The following is a 14,817-nucleotide window of genomic DNA, read 5'->3' as shown; positions in this document are numbered from 1 at the left end:
ATTTAAGATTTTATGTTGAAAGGCGGATAAGTATTCACAACTATGTTCCCCGCAATTGAAAGAATAACTTTAGATTACAGTGTAATCTCATTTTGAAAAGAAACCTCCAATTTGTTATTTCAAAATAAAATAGACTGTACCATTTTAACCTTAGAATCAAATTTACTTTTCACCTGAATAATAAAAGTGATCAACTTTCCCCCTCTTCCGTTGGCCTAGTTTAATCTCTGAAAAGCTCCATCTTTATTGGTTTGGAGGATTGAAAAGCTCCTAGAGTTAAAAATTCATTAACCTTTTTCTCTCTTCCTTCACCCTGTATGGTGCTCTGCTTGTCTAGAGCTGCCCTCTGCTGATAAATGTTTGAACTACATATTTCAAATTTCAGCCAATCTATTGAAAAGCAGAGTGAAATGAATACAAACTCAGAGCTTGATTCTATAGGGTGCTGACCGCCTTCAACAACCAGGGAGTCCAAGAGAGTTGGAGGTGCTCAGCAGCACCCAAAGTAGCAGTCTGCCACTTGGAGGACTGACCCCTAAATTATTGAAATATTTGTATTATATACTTTACTTGAATTTAATGCACATTAAATATCTGCACTAGAACTTCCAGTTTTTTCTGAAGTTGTTAATCACTTACACTTATCTGTCTGCTAAAGTTAGGGCTTCAATAGTCCTTTCCCAATGAAACCGCACTGTTATTTTCAAGGACATATTCTCTTGCATTGTTCTGCATAATATTCTGTTGTATAAATGCATATATGATTACGTGTCAGCCATACAGGAATAATTTAGATTGTCTGTGAGGCATAGATCAGTCAGTTTAAAGAGGCACCATTGTTCTGATTCTCTTCTTACACTGGTTTTACATTGGTTTAACTTCATTTACTTTGATGGAATTACTACTGATCATTAATGTTGGGGAGACTAGAATCAAACTCATAGTATTTTTTTAAATTAAATCTGCTTATAGTCACTGTAATATTCAGAAAATCCTGCAGTAATTTATTTCCAACCATCACATCCTTCCAAAAATTCTCCCACCTTCTATTCCCTCCCTCCCTTTCGACACAGGAATTTGATTTCAATGGAAGTTAGGTGCCTAAGCACCTTTGAGGATTTGGGCCTAGCTGTCTTCTTCAAAGATCAGTTCCATTCTCCTTCTCCACTATTCTTTCCATAGGCACCCTCCCCATCCTCCTCTGCCCTCCCGCCCACTGGCGGGCCCCGCCAAACTCTCTCCCCTGTCACCAAGGTTTCTTGTGCCTTCTCCTGCATCCCCTCTACCCATTCCCTCTTGCTTTCTAACCTGACCTCTGATTCATAGATTATAAAGCCAGAACAGACCATTGTGATAATCTGATCTGACCTCCTGCATAACATAGGAATTCCCTGCATTAATTCCTATTTGAACTAGAGCATCTCTTTTACAAAAACATCCAATCTTAAAAAAAAATATCCAGTAATGCAGAATCCACCACAAACCTTGGTAAATTGTTCCAATGGTTAATTCCATCACTGTTAAAAATGTGCACCTTATTTCTGGTCAAAATGTATCTTCTTCAACTTCCAGCAATTGGATTTTTTTAAATACCTTTGTCTGCTAGATTGAAGAGCCTTATCAAATTTCTGTTCTCCATGTAAGTACTTACAGACTGCACTCAAATCAATCCTTAACCTCCTAGTCTCACTCTCATGTCTCCACTGCTCTCAACCTTCTCTCTCTCCTCCTCGTCTGCCCCCCCATTCTCAAAAAGCTGTCCCTTTACCCTAACTCATTCAAGTACCATCTCAGCACCCTGCTTTCTTTCAGTTCCAAACAGTAGGAGCAGAAGCAGCCAAAGGAGGATTGTTGCACTGGGAGGGGAGAAGACAAAATGGGGCTCTGGCCAGGCCCACCCACCCACCCACTGTAACAGCATCTCCCTGGATTAGGACTGTGCAGGGACTATGACCCAGGTGGTGCCTCCCCTCTTCCCTTCCTCTACCCTCCCCCTCAGTATATGGCCTTGGAGAAAAATAGCAGAGAGCAGCTAGCCAGCCAGTAATGGTTGTAGTAGAAGCAGCCAAACCAGGGATCTTTCAGTGTTCAGAGAACTTTCTACAGTTTTGACTGCACTCTCTCTGCTCTGTGCAGATTGGCTGTTTGCTCCAGCCCTCTGCCTCCCTCACAGTCTCTTCACCTCATCCTTATTACACTTGCCTCTTTTACCTCTTTCTCCTCTGACCTGTCCCCCTCACCCTCTGGCCTTCCCTTTCCATTTAGCTTATCCCCTCTTAAGTAAACCGCCTGCACCCCCCAAAAATATTGGAAACTAACACAATATTTGTTGCCATCACATGATTCACCCTCCTAGTGTATTAGATCCATTCTTATGCCGCAGGTCTGTCCTGTCTATTGAGACAGTAAACTCATCAGGCCAAGGACTATCTACTAGTACAGTGCCTAGCATAATTATTGGTTGGCTCTTAGGCACTGTCCTAATAAACATGACTGATAATAAATTAATGTCCTTGTTTTTTATATTACCACCTCTTCCTTTCTGGCCTCTCTGAATCCACATGGTTACTATTGGAAACACATATTGCTTCCTTCTACCCCAAATTCATTTAAAACATAGCTGCTAAGATCATTTTCTTGGCCATTGACCTGACCCATCTTTGAATCCACCATATTTGAAATCTTTTGATCTCATTTCCAGTCATTAGGGTTATTTGGCTGAAGGGATAAGAATGAGACATGTCTGGTAGGCTCCTCTGCTCTTTTATAATACAGATGTGGATGTTTCATGACAAACATGTCCACTTTCAGAAATGCTAAGAGCTAAATGAATCAAAGTCAACATTTTTGTGTAACTAAGCAAAAATCAGAAGCCTAAAGAACTTCTGGGCATAACTCCTCTTTCCATAAATGAAGCTAGGGGAAAATAGCAAAAAAGATGACCAGTGGAAAACCCAAGGTAATATTAAGGTTTGCTTTGTAAAAGCTATTAAGGCCAACAATAAATTTTTAAAAAGTCCACACTGTGTTTAGACTTATGAGGAGGAGAAAACCTCAGAAAAGTCTTTAGAATCTGGGAAAGAGAAGCAACAATTTTACACTGCATTTTTCTTTATGTCGTTAAAATACCTGTTCATGTGACCACGTCCGTTCTGAGCCGTCCTTCACACAAACATCTAGCCTCAGCTCCGTCCCTGTGGCCCCATGTTTACTGTCCACACAGAGATTGGCTGCCACATTTCGAATCTGCAAAATCAAGCAGCAACATTTCACATTATACAGCAGGCTGCAGAATAGGACTTCTGAGGAAGAGGATGCTGAGATTTGACTCTGTCTTGGTTCAGTCAGAAACTTACAGCTATGGCTATAAGCACATTGCTTATGTATAATCAATGGGATTTTCTATGTGGCAGAGAGGCTGAAGAGATTGTATCCGGGAAGTGATCTATTCCTTCCTCTGCACCAGTATTTGAAAAATTCTGTAAAGAAATTGAGGTTACATTTTGTATTAGAATAGTATTGGGCATAAGGACTGGAATTAAAAGAAAAATCTTGGGAGGACAAAGTTTAGTTTGATTGTTCCTCTCCTGCCAACAGAGCAAGCCAGATCCAGTTCATTCAGAGGAAACGTCTTCTGTTTGAATCTCTATCAGAATGCAGGGTGATATTTTTCTAAAGCTCAGACACACACAGTTCCAGTGCTTGTTTTTATTTTGACATTAAAATTGCTGCAGATAAGGTCAAATACTGGCATTTCATATGTAGAATCTTAAAGAGCACTTAAATTTGCACTGAAAACATGTTTGGAGCTTTGAGCGTCCCCTATCCTGTTTATATGGATTCTGAGGGCAATATGCAGTAGAACTTATTCTGAAAAAGAAAGTAACCTTTTGAGACTTAAGGTTACTTATTGTCAAGCAATAATTAGTCCTGCAACTTCAGGACCATACACCATATACGTGGCACTGATTTAGTTCTTGGAAGACACAAATACTGAAAAGCAATGTGGAAACTGCCAGTGATAACGAGAGAAGGTGCCAAGTTTATTCAGCATTACATGTTACTTAAATGCACTATTTAAAAATCTCTTGCATATCCAAAGTCTGGAGCTAAATATTTAGCTTTCCCTGTCAGACATATGTATGTAAATTGAGAAATTAACATACATGCTCAGAATATCACATACACATTACACATGTATATAATAGGATGGCGTAGACTGCACTCTCAGCAAGTTTGCAGATGACACTAAACTTGGAGGAGTGGTAGATACGCTGGAGGGTAGGGATAGGATACAGAGGGACCTAGATGAATTAGAGGACTGGGCCAAAAGAAACCTGATGAGGTTCAACAAAGACAAGTGCAGAATCCTGCACTTAGGACGGAAGAATCCCATTCACTGTTACAGACTAGGGACCGAACGGCTAGCAAGCAGTTCTGCAGAAAAGGATCTAGGGGTTACAGTGGACGAGAAGCTGGATTTGAGTCAACAGTGTGCCCTTGTTGCCAAGAAGGCTAATGGCATTTTGGGCTGTATAAGTAGGGGCATTGCCAGCAGATCGAGGGATATGATCATTCCCCTCTATTCGACATTGGTGAGGCCTCATCTGGAGTACTGTGTCCAGTTTTGGACCCCACACTACAAGAAGGATGTGGAAAAATTGGAAAGAGTCCAGCAGAGGGCAACAAAAATGATTAGGGGGCTGGAGCACATGACTTATGAGGAGAGGCTAAGGGAACTGGGATTGTTTAGTCTGCAGAAGAGAAGAATGAGGGGGGATTTGATAGCTGCTTTCAACTACCTGAAAGGGGGTTCCAAAGAGGATGGATCTAGACTGTTCTCAGTGGTACCCGATGACAGAACAAGGAGTAATGGTCTCAAGTTGCAGTGGGGGAGGTTTAGGTTGGATATTAGGAAAAACTTTTTCATTCAGAGAGTGGTGAAACACTGGAATGGGTTACCTAGGGAGGTGGTGGAATCTCCTTCCTTAGAGGTTTTTAAGGTCAGGCTTGACAAAGCCCTGGCTGGGATGATTTAGTTGGGGATTGGTCCTGCTTTGAGCAGGGGGTTGGACTAGATGACCTCCTGAGGTCCCTTCCAACCCAGATATTCTATGAAATGGGTGTACAATTTGGCACTCTTTTCAAGAACATCAAAAACAGAGAGTGAATAGAGCAACAATTAACAACTGGAATTTTCAGTGAAAACTTTTGTAGATATTTACGATTATTGCCATTGAAAGTTATGCAAATGGAGGCACAGTCACTTTCAAATATTACGTACAAGCAGCACAGCTTTTTAATACAGAATAAAGCATTATTATTGACTCTCTCATATTGGAGGCAACGTAGTCTATCTGAATGAGCTAAGAACTTTTAAATTCTAATCCTGGCTCTACCACTGAATTACTGTGTGACCTTAAACTAAAGTAGTGATACACAGACCTCAGTGGTTCAGGAGCCAAATTAGCGATCAACATTACCCCCAAAAGAGTCACAGTAGTGTGAATCCATTGTTTCATTTACAATAGTACTATATATTCATATTTGAACAGTATGATAGGAAATATTTAGTTTGTTTTTTATATCTCTATATATAAATAAAGGGCTGTCAAACTATTAAAAATTAATCGTGATTAATCGCAAGATTAAAAATAGTCACGATTAATCACAGTTTTAATTGCACTGTTAAACAATAATAGAATAGCATTTATTTAAATATTTTTTGATGTTTTCTACATTTTAAAATATATTGATTTAAATTACAACATACCCTTCTACACAGCTGCTATGGCTTGTGGTGTCTGGCACTCAGCTTGCAGGTCAAGGCGGGCTCCATGCTGTTGCCATCCCACAGTCCTCTGGCCACTCCTGGCTCACCAGGGATGCAGTTTCAGATTTTGGGGTGTGTGTAGCACTGTCTCTTTAAGCAGAGCACTCATGAGCCTGAACACTTTTTCAGCCCACAGCAGCTGCTCTCAGCAGCACTCACTCCTGAGTCAGCAGCAGACAGGATCCCCCTGTTCCCTGACCCCCAGCTCAGCAGTGACCACGTACATGGGCGGCAGGAGAGGGACATTCCAACATCAGCCCCCCACACCCTACCACCCCCCCACTCTGCGCAGCAGACAGGAGGCAGGCTCCTGGTCCTAAGCAGGTTGGCCAAGGGTGGCTCCATGTGGGGGAGGGAGGAGGTGGGAGCAGCAGTGGAGCAAGGTGTTGGAAGGATGCAGCAGTGCACCCCTAAGCAGGGCACTCTAGGTGGTTGCTCCCCTTGCCACCCCTAAGGCCGGCCCTGCCCAGGGGGAGGGGATGGTGCAGGCAATGGGGTGCCTCTCTCCCCAACCAGCCTCCGCTGAGCCCCATCTCCAGAGATGTATGATTAATGCTCATTTAAAAAATAATGCATTAATTTGTTTTGAGTTTATCACATGCGTTAACTGCAATTGACAGCCCTAGTGTATATATATTATTCTCACCGCAAAATGACTGACCAAGTATTATTATATCAACTGCAATTGGTTAATAACATAGTAAAAGCATCCTGATTGTTAATAATTAAATCACAGTGTTTTAATATCATGTGCTGCAAAGAGCTGCAAGAGAGACATTAAAGAGCCACTTGTGCCTCCCAAGCCTCAGTCTGAGTATCACTGAACTAGAGACTTAATTTCTTTGTTTCTCCCTCTGTAAAAAGGGGATGATAGTAACTACCTAGCTACCTTAGAATGGTGTTCTGAGGGTTAATTAGTTACTGTGTGTACAGTGCTGTATGAGTGCTATGTACAGTTATTATTTTAGTTTCTAAGATGTCTGCAAGGGAAATAGTTGTCTAGTGTCACTGTAATTTGTGACCATATTGGGAATCTGAATTCAGGTTCTGAACACAATTGATGACTCAGTCCCAGGCAGGCAGGAGCTAAGCAGCACATTTAGCTCTCTAAGGGCAGGTCTACACTAAGGGCGGGGGTCGAACTAGGGTACGCAAGTTCAGCTACGTGAATAGCGTAGCTGAACTCGAAGTACCCTAGTTTGAACTACTTACCTGTCCAGACGCCGTGGGATCGAAGTCCGCGGCTCCAAGGTCGACTCCGCCACCGCCTTTTGCAGTGGTGGAGTACTGGAGTCGACCGGAGCGCGCGGGGAGTTCGAACTATCGCGTCTAGATTAGACGCGATAGTTCGAACTCCGAAAAGTCGAACTCACCGCGTCGACCCGGCAGGTAAGTGTAGACTAGCCCTAAGAGGATGGAGGAAATCTCTCTCTCTCAGTTCCTCCAGGCAGCTCCAGGAGTACCATCGATAGACTCTAAAGGGAGTCGTGTCTAACATGGAAGGATGATTGAGACCTAGACAAATAATTTGATGGGGATAAAGAAGAAAATGGGCAGAACTCATCCCTTTAGCCCTTCTGTGATTTAAATTAGCAGAAAACCTTTGAAAAGAATTTAAAGAGAGCAAGATGATACTGGAGGATCTTGATTTCTCCAGGTCCCTTTTTGTGGAGGAGAAGGAAGGTATTAAGGCAGATAGAATTTATGGCAACCCAGCTGGGATAAGGAGTTGTCAACAGAATGCTAGCCATTAGTCAGTCAGTGTCCTGTCATGCGCCTGGCTTTATCTGGTGGTAGGTAGCAATTGTGGAGACAGGGAAATTATTCTGCAGCATATGGGAAAGGGTAGCTTCAATAATCACACAGTAATAATCACAGTAAAAGGAGTTTACAAAAACACATAACTTCCACTTATGAAAAATGCTGCTCAAGCTAAGTGCATGGGACGGGAGACAGAGTTCATGTAAAAGTTCCTTGAAATTACAATACAGAATTAAAGCCTGTTTTTCAAAGGTTCTGAGCTGTTTTCTTAATATTCCACTCTTCATGTTATATACTCAAAGCACAGACACCAACTAAACCAGAGAGGCTATGAAACTAGTGTTAACAGTAAAATAAATACTTATTTCAATGTTTCACTTTTAAAGCCTTATGGTATTAGTAGGGCTTTCATATTTTTGTCCACTGAGAGAATTTTCTTATCCTATTCTTCTACATTTAAGGGATAGATTCAATCTATCATATACTGTTCTAGAGAGAGTTTTCCTTTTTAAAGTTTCCTTAAGCTCACTTCCTATCTGCCCAGTTCTCCCTGTTTCCCCTCTCCTCTTTCTACTAATGAAATACTCTTCAGCATTTGTTTCTCTGTTCTCTGCATTGTTGTGTGTATCCGTCCCAGTCCCATATCTCATCCTTTCTTTGCTTCTATCTACTCTTCCAGTCAGAGAGCATTATTTTATTTGGGGTGGGGAGAAGGGTTTGATAAAAGCATTTCAATGGGGCTCATACTCCTGCTTTGTGGTACTTCTATGCGGCCTTTGCCATTGTTAGAAACTGAATGGAGCCATTCAAACTGCTGTCAGAATGGCAGGGAATATTCTACAGAGAATCAGCACCATGCTGCCTGCAAATCCTCCAAGATTCTTTTGTATAACAGGGTAAGGAAAGCAGGAAGTCTCAAACAGCGTGTAGCTTTGTTGTTGCTTTTTCTTGATTAAGGAAGCATGCATCTGAGTCCCCCATTTCCAATAACAGGCTAATAAGCATTTCTAAGTTATTGGGCTTTGATTTAAAACTACTCAAAAAATGGCAAGTCTGAATTTTCAAAAAGTTTTCCTCATCTGTACATATGCAATTATTGAGCAGCCTCCTAAATACACAGGGGCAGATTCTAATACTCATACATACAAAAGATAGAATGGTTACATGCAAAGCCAATTTGTTCACCCCCAATTTCTATTACCTGTACACACAGCTGAGTATGCTAAAAAAAAAAAAAAAGCACTGAAGGGTTTTGTCTGGGCAAAAATGTAGACACAGAAACAAATGCCTGATTGAGGCCCCTTTAGAAGTCTGGCCCTTAAAATCCTCCATGTTAGAATTTGATGCAGGTGGAAACAATGCCTTAATAACAACATATTTATGCCTTAATGTGCATCAAGATTCTGAAACACCATCACAGTGCATGCTGGGACAAAAACACTAGTGAAGAGGGCTTAAATAGAGTTCATGCAGCATAATCCCAGAAAGGGTACCAGTGCTAGAGGATTCAGAGTAGCAGCCGTGTTAGTCTATATCTGCAAAAAGAACAGGAGTACTTGTGGCACCTTAGAGACTAACAAATTTATTTGAGCATAAGCTTTTGTGGGCTAGAGGAGTGAAGGGGAGGATACTAAGAGTCAGGGGACTTGCAGGCCCTGGCTCTCCCTGCTTTCCTTGCTGCTCCTGCACTTGGGAAAAAGAAGGTATTGATGGAGAGGAACTTATGCTGCTGTAGGTTCCAGTTCCTTTTGCTTAAAGGGTATATCTACCCAGCAATAAAAGACCTGCAGCATGGCTGTGGCTGGCCTGGGTCAGCTGACTCAGGCTCACAGGGCTTTGGCTGTGGGACTAAATACTGCAGTGTAGACATTTGAGCTGGAGCTTGGGCTCCGAGACCCCATGGGGGCAGAGGGGGAGAGTCAAAAAGCCTGAGCTCCAGCCCAAGCCCGAATATCTGCACTGCAATTTTTAGCCCTGTGTTGGGATTTTGTGGTTCCCAGTGAGTCTGATGCTGGGTAGAATCAAGGGACTTCGATTCGATGCGATTCAATGCAACAAGGCTTTATTCAATATGTGCACAAGGAGAGCCCCTGGTACAAAGAATCAGGCAGAGTCCCTCCAGCAAGGAGCCCATCCCCTTGCTATTTTATAGCACATGGCACTTATATAACAAGTTACATAACAAGTTACATAACATGAACCTCTAACCAATCAGAGTTAAACAAACCCATATATGCAGCATAATCCCAGAAAAGGTACCAATGCTAGAGGATTCAGAGTAGCAGCCGTGTTAGTCTATATCTGCAAAAAGAACAGGAGTACTTGTGGCACCTTAGAGACTAACAAATTTATTTGAGCATAAGCTTTTGTGGGCTAGAGGAGTGAAGGGGAGGATACTAAGAATCAGGGGACTTGCAGGCCCTGGCTCTCCCTGCTTTCCTTGCTGCTCCTGCACTTGGGAAAAAGAAGGTATTGATGGAGAGGAACTTATGCTGCTGTAGGTTCCAGTTCCTTTTTCCTATATGGGTTTGTTTATCACATGCTCATAGTGCTCCATTCCACATGCTGAGCTCATCCCCCTCCCCCCTGGCTTTCTCTAGAATGTTCCTAGGCTGGTGAGCCACAGCATGCTTCCCTATGCATAAGCACCCTGCAAACCACATTTTATCCAAAATGAACACAAGCATACCCTTCACCTGCAAGCCAGAATCAATTGACCCAGGCCCTGAGACTTGGTGCTGCAGGTTTTTCATTGCAATATAGATATACCCTAAGTGTCCAGGCCATAAAGAGCAGGCACTGGCTCCCCATGGGCCTAGCCGGGGCGGGGGGTGTCAGGTTTTCCTTAACCAGCTAACATGTTAAAGCTACAACTTGTCTTGTCTATACTAGGATTTTAACAATTGTTAGCTAACATATGTTAACAAGACACCTCTTTCCTAGTGTAGACAATACCTAGGAAGAATTTCGCTGAGAAGAAAGGGACTTGGCACACTGGATTGCGAGGTCATTCAGAACATAGAGGGAATCATGGAAGGAGGAACATGCCATGAAACAGAATCTGAAACATGGGCCAAAGTGAGATTGTGGAAAGCCTTAGAGGCAAGACGTTTAAGCCGTGCAGACCTTAAAAGTGAGGATGAGGGGGCATCGTCCCTTGCTAAATCTTCTGCACCATGACAGTCTGAAGCTAGGGATATTAGTCTATTAGCTATGCAAAAAACAATATCCTCCACTATAACTGATAAATGTACTTGCTTCTTGGGCACCTCCATAAAATGGGGGAATTGTAAATACAAAATATTTTTGGCAGAAAGTGTCAAAACTGCCAGCTCCACTACAAACTACTATTAGGTTATTTATCAAATATTAGAATATTCAGTTTTACAATCTAGAGTTTCAAATGTTTAATTTAAGTATTTCCCTATTTCTCTTAATCAATGAGAGGAATTACAATTACACTTTTCACCAAATCTCTTGGGTAGAGATATTTATTAAAAAACCCTGCACTTTGTAGAGAAAGCTGACTCATGGGATCTTAAGCACTGGTGGAAGCCTGTGATTTAAGTAAGCATTGTGCTAGTCCAGGCTTTGAATGGTTAAGATACATAAAGACCTGGTTGATAAACTTTAGGTTGCTAAAAATGTCTAAATACGTTGTGAAAGTTAAAGGCATATTTACTTCCTGGCTGTTGGAACAAGCCCAGTTCTGTAGAAGACTGTTCAATATTAAGGACATTTAAAGGATTTTTTCCTTTATATTGTAACCCCTTTCTTATACTGAAGAAGATTAAATAAGAACTTCTCTTTTTATCCTGGTTTGGGTGGTGGTGTCCGGGTTGGAAATGAGTGGATGAGGCAGAGGGTGGAGGCAAGCAGACATGTTTTTCTTACTACGCACATTTGGATGTGCCAGTTAAAACCATGCTGATCTGCAAAAATGCTATTTTAAAAAACAAATTCTTTCCAAGAAGATGTGTTATTAAGGAAACCAAAATTTTTATAAATTTTAAAATTTGTAGCCCCTTGCATGAAAAAAATCAATGTTTTCTAATCATAATTTTCACAAAAGATTTCTCTAAAGGAGGTGGTTTCTTTTTCTGCCTCTTTGCAGGCTCCTGTCAATACTTTGCCATGATTTGATTCACAGTCCTCCTTACTCCTTACATTCATCAAAGCTTAGGGAAGTTTTAAATGGCTTGTGCACTCTGACAGCAGCCCCTATCAGACGAGAACAGAAACTGGAAATCACTGTTCTCTGAATCCCTGGGACAGAACTGCAGCTATGAATTAAGTAGCATGCAGGATTCTATGCAGAAATTTAACAGCACAGTCTTCTAAACTGGAGTCGGGGAACTTATTTGGAGAATGGGCCCAGGCACTGAGAGTCAGGGGGAGAGAGATGAGGCTGCAGAGTTCCACTGCATAGTGCAGACACTTTAAAAAAGTGATCAGGAGTGCAGAGAGGCCACTCCCACTGCGTATTTGCTACAACATCCAAACATGGACAGCAGATTTGTTGAATATTTTTGCTAACTGATTAGCTGTGAAGATAACTCATGTGATGTTATTCACGGAGGGTGTGAGTGACAATGCACTTCTGATTACTTTGACTGGGGACATTACAAGACGGAGTGCATCTTCTGTAACTGCTCATCATGAAGACACAAGTTGCTCCAAAACACAGGTTGACAGCCAACAGCTGTAGCACATTGTGCAAATTGCGGTTGCCATTACTAGTGGCACCAAATTTTCCCGACAAGACCAAAACTAAGGGAGAGATTTTTTTTTTAAAAGTGACTAAGGGATTTAGAAGCACATAATACAGAGAAAGCCAATGGGATTTGTGCTCCTAAACCCTGTAAGCAGTTTTGAAAATCTTTTTTTAAATGCTTTCCCCACACTTGGTAAATTTAGAATTGATAATGTACAAAGTCAGTGTCTCTTATGTTTAACAAATATAATTACAGCATAACAACAGGGTAGTTAGTCACACATTAAATTCCTTTATCTATTTTAAAACCCAACATGAAATTTTTTCCCCCTTTGAGGAAATTTGCATTAATTTATGTCAAAAAAGATGCTACTGAGATAAACAGAACTTCCAGCGCTAACGTAGTGACAATTCCTGCCTTTGATTAGTTAACAATACAGACAACTATATTACTAAACTAATATCCCTTTTAAACATTGAAAGCAATGCTTAGCTTTCAGCTCTCCTGAGTTTCATTGAGACAGAGTGAAATCCTGGCTTCACTGAAGTCAATGGCAAAGCTCCGAGGGACTTCAGTGGAGCCATGATTTCGCCCAGAATGCTTAAGTGTTCCTGATGAAGGCAAGTGGTGTGGTGAGTCAGAAAGGGAGAGGCAGTCTCTAAGGCAAATTGAATCTCAGTTTTGTGCATTGAAGGTCATGAAAACATCTACAGCAAAATAAATATCAGTGCTCTTCTGAATGTGTAACCTTAATCTAAAAACAACTTTATGTGGTAGTATGGAATAATACCAGTCTAATGACATTTAATAACTGCAAATGCATGTCTGGGATTCAGGAAATGACTGAAACAGAGTTCTAAAATGAGCTGTTCAAGTTATCTCCGGTACATGAAATGAATGGCAAATCGTGTCAGAACTACCGCTCAATTTAATAATCTGTTCAAATGATATATTGCCCTTGAATAGCAAAGATGGTGCCCTGACTCTGTTGTCGGGGTCACGGCAATTCAATACAGCATCATAAGAGGCTTCCAATTGCTACCAATTTACAGAATGCTTTTCACACAATGTGGTTTAGTGCCCTGAATACCATTGTGGCGGTCTCTCTTAGAGAACATTAACAGCATTCACATGGGTGCAAAAATGGGAATGCCCCTGTTCACCCTCTGCCTTTTAAGTAAGAAGTACTTACACTGGCTTTACTACACTTATTAGTGTGAGAGCACAACATGTTCTTAGATAATCTTTCAGACATCAGAATCTACAGACTGGATGCCAAGCAACGAGCCTCCTTTCATATTAACTGATATGCAGTAACTTAAAAGGTCCTGTTCTTTGTGTGAAACATAAAAAAGGAAAAGGCCAGGTTAAAAGAAGTCAAGCACAGCCTGAATGAAACACCGAGAAAGCAGGGGACTGTGGATCACAGGTTGACACTAACCTTGATGACAGAATTTGAGTGGTGCAGAAACTGTGCAGTATGCAATATGGGGCTGGGTGAATGTTATATTGCTTTTGTACAACATAAATATGACAAACTGATGGACTGAGATTGACTCAAAGTCATTAAGGATATGAAGCAGACACTTCTAAAAAGACATCTGTCTCTCTTTCAGAGAGAAGAGAGTTAGTCAGTCCTAAAACTTTGATGCTTTTTCATACAGGCTATTTGGTTTAATTTCAGAGTGTTTCACTTCTGGGATTTCCCATCACTGTTGTAAAGTGGTTCTATCAAATCAATGAATTCTCAATGGGGGCCAGAAAGGAGTGGGTTCAGGCCCCACGACTTAGCATGAGTGCAATCTCAGACAGACTTACTGAATATCAAATAAGCCCTATAGCAGAACAGAGCCAAACCTTAACATTTAAGTTTGGAATCAGGAAAAGGGATGAAAGCAGGACCCATAAAGCCCAGAACAAAATTTACTCACCGTCACCATTTTACATAAGAACATAAGAATGGCCATACTGGGACAGACCAAAGGTCCATTCAGACCAATATCCTGTCTTCTGACAGTGACCAATGCCAGGTGTCCCAGAGGGAGTGAACCTAACAGGTAATGATTAAGTGATCTCTCTCCTGCCATCCATCTCCACCCTCTGACAAACAGAGGCTAGGGACACCATTCCTTACCCATCCTGGCTAATAGCCATTAATGGACTTAACCTCCATGAATGTATCTAGTTTTCTTTTAAACCCTGTTATAGTTCTAGCCTTCACAACCTCCTCAGGCAAGGAGTTCCACAGGTTAACTGTGCGCTGTGTGAAGAAGAACGTCTTTTTATTTGTTTTAAACCTGCTGCCCATTAATTTTATTTGGTGGCCCCTAGTTCTTATATTATGTGAACAAGTAAATAACTTTTCTTTATTCACTTTCTCCACACCACTCATGATTTTATATACCTCTATCATATCCCTCCTTAGTCTCCTCTTTTCCAAGCTGAAAAGTCCCAGCCTCTTTAATCTCTCCTCATATGGGACCCATTCCAAACCCCTAATCATTTTAG

The 14,817-nt window shown here is 41.4% G+C and overlaps 1 protein-coding gene across 11 annotated transcripts in view; it reads right to left on the bottom strand.

The window, feature by feature from the left end:
• Positions 1–14,817, bottom strand: part of GALNTL6 (polypeptide N-acetylgalactosaminyltransferase like 6) — a 564,733-nt gene that overhangs the window by 15,209 nt on the left and 534,707 nt on the right. For 10 of the 11 annotated variants that reach the window (XM_039541774.1, XM_039541779.1, XM_039541781.1 and 7 more), the window contains one exon: positions 3,130–3,246. In XM_039541774.1, the coding sequence (XP_039397708.1) occupies positions 3,130–3,246 (117 nt within the window). Of the gene's footprint in view, positions 1–639; positions 742–3,129; positions 3,247–14,817 lie in introns of all 11 variants that reach the window. The other variant, XM_039541776.1, reaches the window with a different exon arrangement.

This window comes from Mauremys reevesii, linkage group 5 (assembly GCF_016161935.1).
Source record: "Mauremys reevesii isolate NIE-2019 linkage group 5, ASM1616193v1, whole genome shotgun sequence".
Classification (NCBI taxonomy): Eukaryota; Metazoa; Chordata; order Testudines; family Geoemydidae; genus Mauremys; species Mauremys reevesii.
Note: the sequence above shows the minus strand (reverse complement) of the source record. Positions and strands in the feature narration are given on the sequence as shown.